This window comes from Pogoniulus pusillus, chromosome Z (genome assembly GCF_015220805.1).
Source record: "Pogoniulus pusillus isolate bPogPus1 chromosome Z, bPogPus1.pri, whole genome shotgun sequence".
Taxonomy (NCBI): Eukaryota; Metazoa; Chordata; class Aves; order Piciformes; family Lybiidae; genus Pogoniulus; species Pogoniulus pusillus.
This window is the reverse complement of record NC_087309.1, coordinates 42,001,926-42,014,595: the sequence shown is the minus strand read 5'-3', so window position 1 is coordinate 42,014,595 and position 12,670 is coordinate 42,001,926. Positions and strand designations below refer to the sequence as shown.

The 12,670-nt window shown below is 43.2% G+C and overlaps 1 protein-coding gene across 2 annotated transcripts in view; it reads left to right on the top strand.

The window, feature by feature from the left end:
• Nucleotides 1-6,772, top strand: part of IL6ST (interleukin 6 cytokine family signal transducer) — a 40,176-nt gene extending 33,404 nt beyond the window's left edge. The window contains exon 16 of one of the 2 annotated variants that reach the window (XM_064176700.1): nt 728-6,772. In XM_064176700.1, the coding sequence (XP_064032770.1) occupies nt 728-1,453 (726 nt within the window). In that variant the 3' untranslated portion in view covers nt 1,454-6,772. Of the gene's footprint in view, nt 1-582; nt 702-727 lie in introns of those variants that run through there. The other variant, XM_064176701.1, reaches the window with a different exon arrangement.
• The last annotated feature ends 5,898 nt before the right edge of the window (nt 6,773-12,670 follow it).

Here is a 12,670-nt window from a genome sequence, read left to right as displayed (position 1 = left end):
TGTCAAGTTTCATGATATTGTGATGTGATACAGTTAGAAGACTTTATGGCATCAGTAGAGTTATCATTAGAAATGCATGGCCCTGAGTTTGCAGCACAGAGCAGAATTTAACACTGAATTATATTCAGTTTACTAGTTGGAAGGGTCAAGTCCTAATTATTTTACTCATTCATGGGTAATCAGGATTAAGCAAATAGAATTCATGATTCCCATCCTTAAAACCTTAACAAGACTTGTTTGCACAATTAAGTCATAAATGAGAAAGTTCCTAACTGTTCCCAGTGGGCGAGGATATGGCAGCAAAATGCATGTCCCCGGAGTTGGGGTGAATGCCATAGCAAATTCTATTCAGTAAAATGTGTCTAACTTCTGTAAGTGCTGTGGAGTACACTACTTCAAGTAGCATATGTATGGCTCTCAATATAGAATGCTCCTGTGCTGCACAGCAAATGGTTCTATTTTTATGGCTCTTGAGAATAATTAAAATAAGAGCAAAGCTTGCATGCCTGCTATGGTGTTAGAATATTTGCATAGTTAAGGCTCTGTTTTGGAAACAAAGCTACAATCTTCATTCTTTAACAGGTACTTTGGAGATATTGCAGACTTAGTTAGGAGAAAACATGGAGAAGTTTGAAATGATTACAGAATAAAAAATCAGAAGGTTAATGGAGTTTTTTATTTGTAACGTATCCCTCCTCTTAGGCAACATCCATCTCTTTCTTTTCAGCATAACTTTAGTTCCAAAGATCAGATGTACCCAGAAGGCAGCTTTACAGATGTAAGCATTGTAGAAATAGAAGCTGATGACAAGAAGTCTTTTTCAGAACAAGATCTAAAACCCTTTGAGTTGCTTAAAAAGGAAAAAAGTACTTCAGAAGGGCACAGCAGTGGTATTGGGGGATCCTCATGCATGTCTTCTCCCAGGCAAAGCGTCTCTGACAGTGATGAAGGTGAAACCACACAAAACACTTCAAGTACTGTGCAGTATTCAACTGTAGTACTTAATGGCTACAGAGACCAGACACCTGTACAAGTCTTTTCAAGATCTGAGTCGACTCAGCCACTGCTAGATTCAGAAGAGAGGTCAGAGGATCACTCTGGAGGAGGTGACAGTACAGCACAGAAGCAGCAATATTTTAAACAAAACGGTGGTCAAGATGAAATCAACACAGACAGGCCGTTCCTTGAAAGAACAAAGCAAACTAATTCATCTAATGAGGGGGATATTGCTGGATTTGCACAACTGCAGATCTCAGGTCAGAGTTCACAGCTGTTGTGCCTTGGGCTGGAAAAAAGTAATGAGGAAGCTGCTCTATCAGATGTTTTACAGACAAGTATTAAAGGACAGACACTGAGACCTGAAACAGTGGAAGAAAATCCACCATCAGTTGATGAAATGCCAAAAAGTTACCTCCCACAGACTGTGAGACAAGGGGGTTATATGCCTCAGTGAAAGAAGAGACTGGCTTTGTGTAGGCCTTCATTAGTGCCTGTTCACACTTTCTCCTGTGTTTCTGATAAATTAAGCTAGATATTTTTATCTGAATGCAGATAGAAATATTGACATTAAGTGAAGAATAATTTGATAAAGTACCATAAGGACCGTGTTTTGCAGTTCAGACCTACTGGAGACTTACCTTTATGCACTACATAAAACCCTGATATCTGGATAGCTGAAGAAGCCTTTACGCTACCTTGGGATTTTGTCTTGTCATACCAGATTCACATGTGATTGAAAACAGCAAGTTTCAATTAATCACATCAGCCAGTAGACCTAGAAGAAACACATCCATTTGCGACAACCTAAAATGCCAGCTTTTGTTGCTTGGAGCATCTTTGTGCAAAAGTAAGACCAAATCGTAGTATTCTGCCATGGAAGAATACTCAGGTCATATGCATTTCAGAAACTCAACTGTCTTTCTGAATTTTGACTTGGCCCAGTGTTTTAATTTCCAGCTTACCAGATATGCAAATCACATTCATCCCTGTTATAAAAACCAACTAGAACTTGCTGTGGTGTGCTAGTAGGAAGACGCCACAGTTGCTCGACTGAATGATAACCATACTAATCCATACTCTGCCTATATTTAGATGTACGTACGCACGAACTATACAAGTTTGGCTGAAAGATGTGCCTTGCAACTTGACACACAGCAAGTCAGTCTCATGTTCAAAAGCTTAAAAAAAAATCCAGGTGAAAACACAGATTAAGAGTTACTTAAAAGTTTTGTACCCAGGTCACTGTCAGGTTTTACCATACCTCTCTGCTCATATAAACTGCCTTTGTTTTAGTAAGTGCACCTTTGCTGTATGCAGCTGGAAAGGCAAGTCACAAGCGGTAAGTTTTTACCATTTTTCTAACTGCTCAGGAGAAAGGGAATGTGACTTTCTTCCTGGTGGACTGTGATTAAGTGTTCTGTAACTTCACTGCTGATGCCACAGGACCTCCTTGAAACTGAAAGTGGGGAAAAAAAAACTAAAGCTTTGAAGTCAATGAAGCTCCCATGAGGAAGAAAAAAAAAATCTATATACCCTGAATTTGAATATTGCTGGTGGTATATATCTATCAGCAATCATGAGCCACAAGCAACTTAGGTGGTTGTTGAAATTCGTTTTCCTCTTATATCTTGCTGTTAACTTGTTCATACAGTTTTCATTTTACTGAAGAAGATACATTTCTTGGAGACTGGCATTTCTTACCAGGGTTTAAAGAAAAAATTAATTGATATGAAAAGAAACCTCTTCTCCAGTGATAACTACAAATTTCACAGCACTCTGTATATTTTCTTTTTTCTTAACATTAACCTTTTTCCTTAAGTTTAGTCAACCTTCTAATCTGACACTAGCAAAACCTTAATTTAGAACACTAAATGCTGTGTTGTGACAATGGAAGAAAGGTTTTATTTCTCCTTCAGTAAATGAATTATGTATTTAAGACCACCTGAAACCTTTTATGCTGTGACCTGGAGTGTTGGTCATTTGCAGTGTACTTTCCAAAGGCCTTGGAAAGGCAGGTGTCAATATAGTTTCAACTTCTCTTGTCCTCATCTAACTGTTTGCATGGAAGGACAGCTACACATATATAAATGTTCAGATGTGTCTGCTTTTGTTAAAAATAAATGGAATGCTGGAGTAAATTCATAAGTTACTTCTTGAAGCTTGGAATATTTAAAACTGATAAAGAATGCAGAAAAAAAATTGGTAGACTACACTTCCCTTCTCCCAGGAGTATTTTTTTGTTTCTGGACACTCTTTTAAACCAAAAGGCTATGTTGCAGCTTATTATAATTACCTTTCTTGAAACCAGTCCCCTTCCTTTTCTTCCCATTCCACCTCAACACCTTCAAACTCCCACCTACAGGGCAAGATCCTAATGAAAGCTGTGCTGTCACAAGACAGCAGACAGAGTCCTTTGTTTTTTCAGAGGTTCCTTTGTCAAAATACATTCCTACTGGAAAATAATAGCAGGTACTGTACTGGGAATGTGTTGTCTTCTCTATGCAAACATAGTTACTGCAGAAATCACAAGTGAAAGGAAAAGTCTCCACTAAGCAACGATGTGCCTGCTTAATAGAACTACCCTACTTATTGGAACTGCCCTACAGCCATGTCCATCTAATCCACCTCCTGCTCATCTCTGAAATGTGAGCCACCATATGGATACTTGGTCTGGACATTGCTTTAAAGGCCTGGGTGTTTCCAAAAATATGCAGATGGTTTGTTTAGTTGTTTGTTTTTCTTTTTTTTTTTTCATTTGTGTTTTGTGATCTGGTGATACTTATTTTTGATAGCATGTATCATATCTGAGGGACAACCTCAGTTATTCCTGAAGTTACAGTTTGCCTTTCTGTTGTGTAACAGGAAGGCATTTTCTTGCTAATCAACATTTCCAGTGTTGAACAGTATCAAGAGGTTCTCATTTTTAAAGGTCTGTCCTAGTAAGTGTTGTGGACTGTCACCTCTGCCATCTTTGATTGTGGATCAGTGGTAGTAAACTTGCAAAACTCTATAGGAGTGTATCCTAGAGAGAGTTCTGGCTGGCAGAGTCTTACCTTTCAGACTTGTACATTTATCCAGGGCTGGGATCACACAATAGTAAGAGTTGGAAGGGACCTCTGGAGATCATCTAGTCTAACCCACCCTGCTAAAGCAGTAGACCTCACTAAAGACTAAGCAAGGGATACCAATGGGTGAATAGCTTATAGAAGCTACAACACATATAAACAGGTTTACAGCTTGTTCTTAAACTTATGTGCCAAATATTATATCACGAAGTGTTCAGGGTTTAACTTGGTTTTGTACTTCAGATCATAGCAAGCTGATTGTACCAAACAGTTGCATACAGGTTTTTAGAGTGTCTGGAGTGTAGTTATAGCCATCCACTAAAATTCTCTGAACTTGGCCCTAATATAGTAAATAAAAATATTTTTTGTCTGTCCTGTTGTGTCCCCCCCTGTCCCCTCCCCCTCAGTACTATGGTGCACTTTACAAAATAAAGGCATTATTAAAATCAAATCACACTTCAGTATTGACACTTTTGTGTCCATATTTATTTCCTGGAGTGGAATTTTTCAGGTAAAGACCTTGTTACTTAGGTGGCAGGAAAGGGAGAGCAGTAGAAATACAAAATATTTTTCCAATATTAGCATGTGTGAGACATCTCTCTAAGTACCTGCTGGCTAACAGCTTCTCTTTACACAGGAGAAAGGAATATATTTGTCTCTGTACTTGCATTGTGATGGTTCTCTTAGAACCATGGTTGTTGGGAGTTGCTTCTAGGGTCTGTTGGCCTACTTTCAAGGCAGTTACTCTGGGAATGTCATATCCCACTCTAGTGAAAATCATGGGATTATGTTTCACAGGCCCTGTTGTAGTAAACTAAATAAAACTGCCTTAACTTGGCAGTTTTCTAATTTTTTTTCTAAACCTTGTTCTGGGGCATTTGTGACAAGCATGTGCTGCTTATCTGTGCTACAGCAGCCTAAAATGCTGGTTTTCAGGACTGGAAGAAACTTTGGCTTAAGGATGAGGGGGGAGTTTGTATGTGAAGGTTGTCACATTCTTGGGCACCCATGGCCTAAGGTGGGGTGCACAGCTTCAGCTTTGTAAATCATGAGCACTGCCAGGTGGTTAAAACTTACATTAGTATGCCCAGTACTGTCCCAGTGGGACTCACCATGCTTATTTTACTCCAGCAATTGAACCTGGTTAATTTGTGTCAGGTCTTGAATGTTTGAGACCCCCATCAGTGTGTACTACTGTGGCATTGACTTCACAGTGGGATCTGAAACTCCAGAGACTCGGATTAGTCAGCCCCACTCCAGGATATACACATTTTAAATTGTCATTTATGTACATTAAAGGGGACCAAGTATGTTGGTTTATTTTCCTTGAAACAGATGTCATAATTAAGATTAACTTACTTGGATACAAAAATTCTACTGGCTGATGGATTGTAAAACTTCATTAATCCCCTGTAACCTCTCATCTGTTTGCTAGGATACGTATGTATAACCATTTTAAATTCTAAGAGTTGTTTTTAATGTTACTTGGGAGCAATTTATAACAAAAATACTGAATCTTTTGTCATGAAGCAGCCATTTGGGAATTACAGCCAACCCTGCAGTCTTCAGCTTAGCTCCTGTTCCAGAAAACTACAGCAATGTGGAAGGGTAAATGCAAAAATCTGGAGGAAGGTAAAACTAATTACCTTGCACTGGACTCACAAATTCACCTTTCTTGTCTTTAAAAGTGAAAAGATCAGTTTAAAAAAAAAAAGGCTAAACCATGTGTTTGCTTTCACTGTTGTTTTCCTTTGTACTTGTGCAATCTGAGCCAGTCCTAAGAATGAAAGCAGTGCTGATGCAATGCACAAGGGTGCATTTTAAAGGCCACGAGATTTGATACAAATAAATATAAAGTCTAATGACTTAAGGGCCAGATCTCAGCAACTGCCCGCTTCTCCCACCCCCTCTTAATGTTAGTGCAGAGGGAGCATGGGTGGTAAGTACCTGCCAGAATGCAGCCTTAGCCAGTACTTGTTTTTATTTGCAAAGACAACATTGATGGGGATATATGCATTTATGCAATAGTCACTGATACTCTGCAGAAGCACATTTCTGTAACAGCAGATGAAAAACACGTATGGCACAACTGTCAACAGATGGCTGGAAAGCTCCACGTCCTCCTGCTTGGACTGAAACATCTGCAGCCCTCACCAGCTGCTCTCCAGTGATTGTAGGCACGATAAAGGAGCAGCTCTCTGCAGTGCTGAAACTGGCAACACATTGCTTTTCTTCACATCGAAGCACATTCATTAGTGGACCTGGTCAACTCCCCAGTTTCACATGTAGCCTGATGCTTTGATACAGCAATGGATCATCCAGAAACCAAGTGCTTTCACCTGGGGTTAAGGAGCCTTTACTTAAGGTTACCATGAGTGTTGCTGTGCCAGTACCTGTCGCTGTGTGAGCAGAGGAAGCGTGGAACACAGAGACATACTAACAACGAAAGTGCCTTGATGCTGGATGGATGGCTAGCGAATGTAAACATTGAGTCAGTTTTTACTATGTACTTCATGTATGGCTGATTAAGCTACTGATAATTTGAATGCCAGCTTTGAAGGGCTTGCATACTCCAGCCAGAGGTCAAACTTGTAAATTGCTGCATAAGCTGTCTGTGTATGGAAATGTGTTTTAATACCAGTACACTATCTTCATTCTTTTGCAAGCTGCATGTTTATTGTCATATAAACTCTGCTTTCTACAATTTACTTTGTGGTCAGTTTTGAATGTCTTCCTTCTTGTTACCCAAACTTGTTAACCTGAACGGTGCATTTGTCTAGTACATAATACGTGAAAACAAAATTGCCATGCTTACTGTGTGCACTGGAATTGGTGTTTTGTAAGGCTGACTTAAGCAGTAACCACGGAAGAACAATCTGGGCACTACCTAACAGGCAAGAAAGGGACAAACAGAACAAAGGGCTGCCTAGTTGAGCATATGGGCAAGTTCTGCCGCAGGTACATGCTCTTTGAGCTCCTCTAGGTATTGGTTGTGACTAGTTCTGTTCCCACTGCTGGCCATGGACAGGTATTCTTTTGTGCATAGGGATCTTGCCAGGGAACGGGTAACTCTGTCTGCCTGCAGCTGCATGTGCTAAAGGTGTAGGACTGCTGCTTCAGGCAGGCTTGTTTAGGTCTGATGAAAATTGTTAACAGTATCTGAAAATGCAATTCTGAATAACCTTGTGGGAGTGATGAGCAGGGCATAATGCTGTCTGGTTACATAGACTCATTTCCAAGGAAGGAATCGCACACCTGTCTCCATCTGATGTTGCACTCAGTTTTACCTGGGTTTGGGACTTTGTTTTTAATAGATGGAGGACTGTCACAGGCCCACCATGAACTTCCAGCTATGCTTTTTAAGTACTGAGCTGTGTCTTCAAGGATAGCACCTGAGGAAAAATAACTTCCCTTTTCTGGCTGAACTTCTGATTTCTGTAGTCAGGCTCATATCCAGGCAAAACTTAGGAGGAGCACGGGGAAGGGAGTGGGGTGTTCCATGCCACATCTCCAGCACTGTTTGTCTCTGCCATAGAAGAGACATCATGCCAGTTAACACTTTGGTATTTATTTGGGTGCAAATGTTACAATGGACTGTTTTTTGTAATGTTAGTTAACATTTAATTTATCACTGCTTCACGTAAGACCCTTGGAGCTGTTAGGGGAGCTTGGATTTTCTGTGTCCTCTGAGCTCCTTGATGCTGAGCATCAGCACACTTGTGCAGTTTCAGGGCACATAGAGTACTAGCAGCTTTGTTTTTATTGACTGACTCGCTACTGTGAGAGCAGCATTGATTCCTGTACTTAAAGGAAACAAGGTTGGACAGCAAGTTACAGGAGTGCCCTGCTTTCCGCAGGAAATGCATCGTTGCAGAGAGTACACGTTCTGCAGAGTTCTTGGGAAACAGCTCTCCATCCCCATGGCCAGGGGCGAGCAGAGCCTTCAGAAGAGTTGGGGGACAAGCAGCCCAGGTTTGTCCAGCCAGGAAAGGCACTGAGCAGCAACAGCACAACGACCTCTGAGCCACAGACACTGGCACCCTGCCAGCCCTGTGCGTCTCAGGGTGATCAGCGGTTGCTGGGGCATAACAAACCCATTTTGGCCAGCTGTAATCTCTAACACTGAACAGCGAAAGCACCTGACGTGTTTTTCCATCATGTGTGGTGTTCGTGGTAGAGTGACCCAGTGCCTTCATTCTTCCCAGCAATTTCTAAGTACCGGAGCCAAAATCTCCTTCCCATCCCCCCTTACAAAGAGCCGGGAAATTCCTCGCTTAGCCAGGAAGGCTCTGAGCACAAATGACGCAACGGGGAGTTACAGGACTAAAAGTAATCTTAACTCCAGGCTTGCTTGCAGAGTGGAAACACACTGTGCACTAGTGTGCTGGGCATCACAATGGCTTTCCTTTTAAGGTAACATTTAAGTCATGCTGTGAGCTCGGTAACTGAACCAGGTCAAGGGTCAGAGAGATTTCAGTGCGAGGCCATCTCTGCAGAAGCCATCCACCAGTGCTCAGCTGGTCCAGTGCAACTGCTGCCACAGCTTGTTATCATGAGCATACGATGTCATGCAGCAGGTTCTGGGCACCAAAATCCCAAATAAAGCTCCTCAGAAAATCCTTTTCAGAGTTGTGAGTGTCTGGAGCACTCATTACCTCTGGGATGCAGCTAAACTGCAGACGCATGCTGGTTAAGATAACTTGTGAGGAACTCTGGGGGTATGGGCTGGAGCGTGGGCATCATCTAGGGACCAACAGTACTGCTGTTTTCGGCTCTCAGCAGCACAGCGTGGCCTCACTCTTAGCTGGTCAGGAGCTTTCCTGGGTGATCCTGGGCAGCCCAGACTGCATCCAGCATCCCAGCGCCCATTCCGCCCACTGGGGACATGCCAGGAGATGGCAGCAGCATGTCGCCTAATTTTACAGCTGGATGGGCTGACTGCTCCAGCCTCAGCTCCTACCCACTGCCAAATCGCTCACGTTTGTTTTGCAATATTTCCTTTCTGGAAGTTAAGCAAGAGCCCCCCTTTTCCCCCCTCCCCCCACACACACCCCGGCTTTTCTCCTGCCTATCCCCTTGTCAGCAAAAGCTGTGACCTTGTTTCCATGATCTGCTGTCCTGCGTGGGACACTGAGTCCTGACCCGCAGGCATGTGGGTTGGCATCCCAGTGCCCTCTGACACGCGTTTCGATGGGTCGGAGCCGCAGAGCAGGCCTGGATCGTCGGTTCCTTGTCCCTGCGGGCTAACATGATAGGATTTGCCAGCAGGAGGCCAGTTCTGCTGCATTGCTACGGCGTGAGTCACTGCACCGCACCGTCCAAATCAGTAATCGCCCCTGACTTTGATGCCGTAGTGTGAGAAATGAACTCGCTCTGAAACTTAAGTTTAAAAGGCTTCTTACAAACTGAAGGCAAACAGCGCCGGGTGCACAGCAAATAACACAGTTGCTAGGGGCACACACGAACAGCAGGCAATGATGCTTACGTAGGATAAGGACGAGATAGCATTGTATTAGCTCGATACATATTCATTAATACTCTCTTACATGTTTTTAAAGCACTACTCCCCCTTAATCCCCACCCCTCAGTGTTGTGGAGGCAGGGAATTAATGCAGCCAAGTCAGGAATATCTATTAAAATAGAATTATTGTGTTTTCCTGGAAACCTGAGCCCAAAACTATATACAGAAATTAATTTAGTTTTAATTAGCAGATTCAGTTTGATTGAGAAGATCTTAAAGGATACCATAGGTAAATTTGACTATTTTAGAACTCAGGAGTTGGAAAAGGCTAAGCTACTAAACATAGTAGCTACCACTACCAATCAGGCTGACCCGAAAGTTTACTCACAGGTGAGCCAGGCTGGCTGAGACAAAGGGCGCTCCAGATGCCTGTCAGCCCTCTCTCTTCCAAAGGACACCCGAGGCTCGTTAAAGCCTATCAAGCCTGCATAAAGGGGGTGCTTATGTGGGAAGCTGTCCAAAGCAGGGACGGTCCTGTCCATCAGGAGCTTGTCCTTCGGAGTGCCAGGGAACTCTCTGCAGGAACTATCCAGACGGGGGAGAGCTCTAAGGCTGGAACCCCAAGGTGGGAAGTCCCCCAATATTTATACTTTTCCTGGACAAAGAGCAGAGTTACCACTGCCTAGGCACGAAGCCCACAGCCAACCCCCAGCCTGAATCCAGCACAGGTGTCTGCACAGGGCACCCCTCGTGCTGGAAGGGCCCCTTGCTCCCCTCTTTCATGCCTGCAGGGCAGTGGGTGGGGAACAGGTTTTTTGGCCTTTCCCATTCAAACCATGGAGGGAGAGGAATTTTGGGGTATACAGGACTCCAGGACACGCAGTCATTTCAATCACAACAACAGGTGCTCTTCTTTACAAGGTGAACTTGCCCTCTTGCCCTTTCTTTGAACATCAATCAGAAGAGCCTCCTGGATCCTCCCGATGCTCACTGCAGCACTGTTGTCTTCAGTCCTGGACACGCTGGCAACTGGACATGCTGGCAACTGGACACAGTTCTGGGCTCCTCAATTCAAGAGAGATGTTGAGGTGCTGGAACGTGTCCAGAGAAGGGCAACAAAGCTGGTGAGGGGCCTGGAACACAAACCCTATGAGGAGAGGCTGAGGGAGCTGGGGGTGTTTAGCCTGGAGAAGAGGAGGCTCAGGGCTGACCTCATTGCTGTGTACAACTACCTGAAGGGAGGCTGTAGCCAGGTGGGGGGTGGTCTCTTTTCCCAGACAACCAACAATAGAACAAGGGGACACAGTCTCAAGTTGTGCCAGGGGAAGTACAGGCTGGATGTTAGGAGGAAGTTCTTGGCAGAGAGAGTGATTGGCATTGGAATGGGCTGCCCAGGGAGGTGGTGGAGTCACCATCCCTGGATGTGTTCAAGAAAAGTCTGGATGAGGCACTTAGTGCCATGGTCTGGTTGACTGGACAGGGCTGGGTGATAGGTTGGATTGGATGATCTTGGAGGTCTCTTCCAACCTGGTTAATTCTATGATTCTATGATCCTATGATTCCCAACACCACCCGCTACCTTGTTATTTTACTGATTAAGTCGTATGAGCCAAAGTCAAATCTCCATATATCACAATTCCCCTTTTTTCTTACTATATTTGGCTTGAGCCTTAGATACCATTTCATACTTGACCATTCTCTCAGATTTTTTCCAAAATAATTCTGACCTCATCATCTCCTTTTTCCACCTTACACAGCTTGATTTTTGCTTCAGAATCTGTTTTTTTAACAATCTCAAATTCCCATCTTTCCACATTTCTTTCCTATCAACAAGGCTAATAAGCCAGGGAATTATTAACAATATTAAGAGAATTACCACTGATGCCTATTAATAAAGTTCTTAAGCCTCCAAGGCTCCAACAATTTGCTGACCACCATTTCTCAAAATCCCCCATCACCTCTCTCCAAGTTTGGGCTGGGATATGGGCCACTTTGTCTGTTTCAGTGACTATCTGCTCTATCACTTTTCCTTCATCATCAATATGCAAGCAGCAATTTGATAAGTTACATTTTCCACATACACCTCCCTCTTGAGCTAACAGATAACCTGGGGCAAATCAATTCTGATGTACTGTGGTTCTGATCTTGCTGTTTTGTTTGGCCAAGAGGGTCAAAGCATCACTTGTCTTGTTGGTAACTATTTCAAGAACCACTTGAAGCTGAATGATGCAGTTCTGCATATAAACAGGAGTACAGTGACCCCAGCAGCCATCCTCAGCCAAAATGGCAGGGCCATAGTATTGGATTATCATGTCCAGGGGCCACTCATCTTCCTTTCAATTTCCAGTTTGGAGATCTCTTTTTTTGTCTCTCTAGTTTCGAATAGATGGGGATGCCCAGCTTTTCACCCCTTCTCAAATGTAGGAGGAAAAATCTAAGGCATATACTTCCTAAAGTGCAGGTTCCAGTCCAACTGGAGGGTAATTCTGAATAAGCAAATTTTCCACATAGCCAATATAACCCCTTAGGTGTCAATTGTCAGCACATCCCCTGAGCAGGGTCCATTCTTTTCCAGCCTGGCTTAGGATACCTGGTTTGGAGGAGGAACCCCACCATGTCCAATTACCCTGGGTTTCATTCCAAATCCATATCACAGTGCACATCAAACTTCCCATCTCCACTCCCCTCCCTGATCTTAATTTCCCTTGCCAGCAAGATCCTCCAACAATACTGGTTCGTAATGCCCATAGTGGATAAGGCACTTAGTGCCATGGTCTAGTTGACTGGATAGGGCTGGGTGCTAGGTTGGACTGGGTGATCTTGGAGGTCTCTTCCAACCTGGTTGATTCTATGATTCTATGATTCTACTATAATTCCATATATCAGGCCTGCTAATGCTTGTTTCTTTAGATTCCCAGGGCCAGTGTTCTCCCATATGAGTCCCCCCACAGACAAAACAATTAGTTACATTCAAAGCTTTAGCTATATTTCTGCTAGGTTAGTGAACAAATTCTCAGCTACTGTAGGTATTTAAAATCTAACCCGTTTCTGTTTGCCAACATTCCTTAGAAAATGATCACATAAAGCCCTGGTACCCCAGTGGGTGTTCTGATGCAATTGTTCCAACATTTTTCTTGCTGATGAT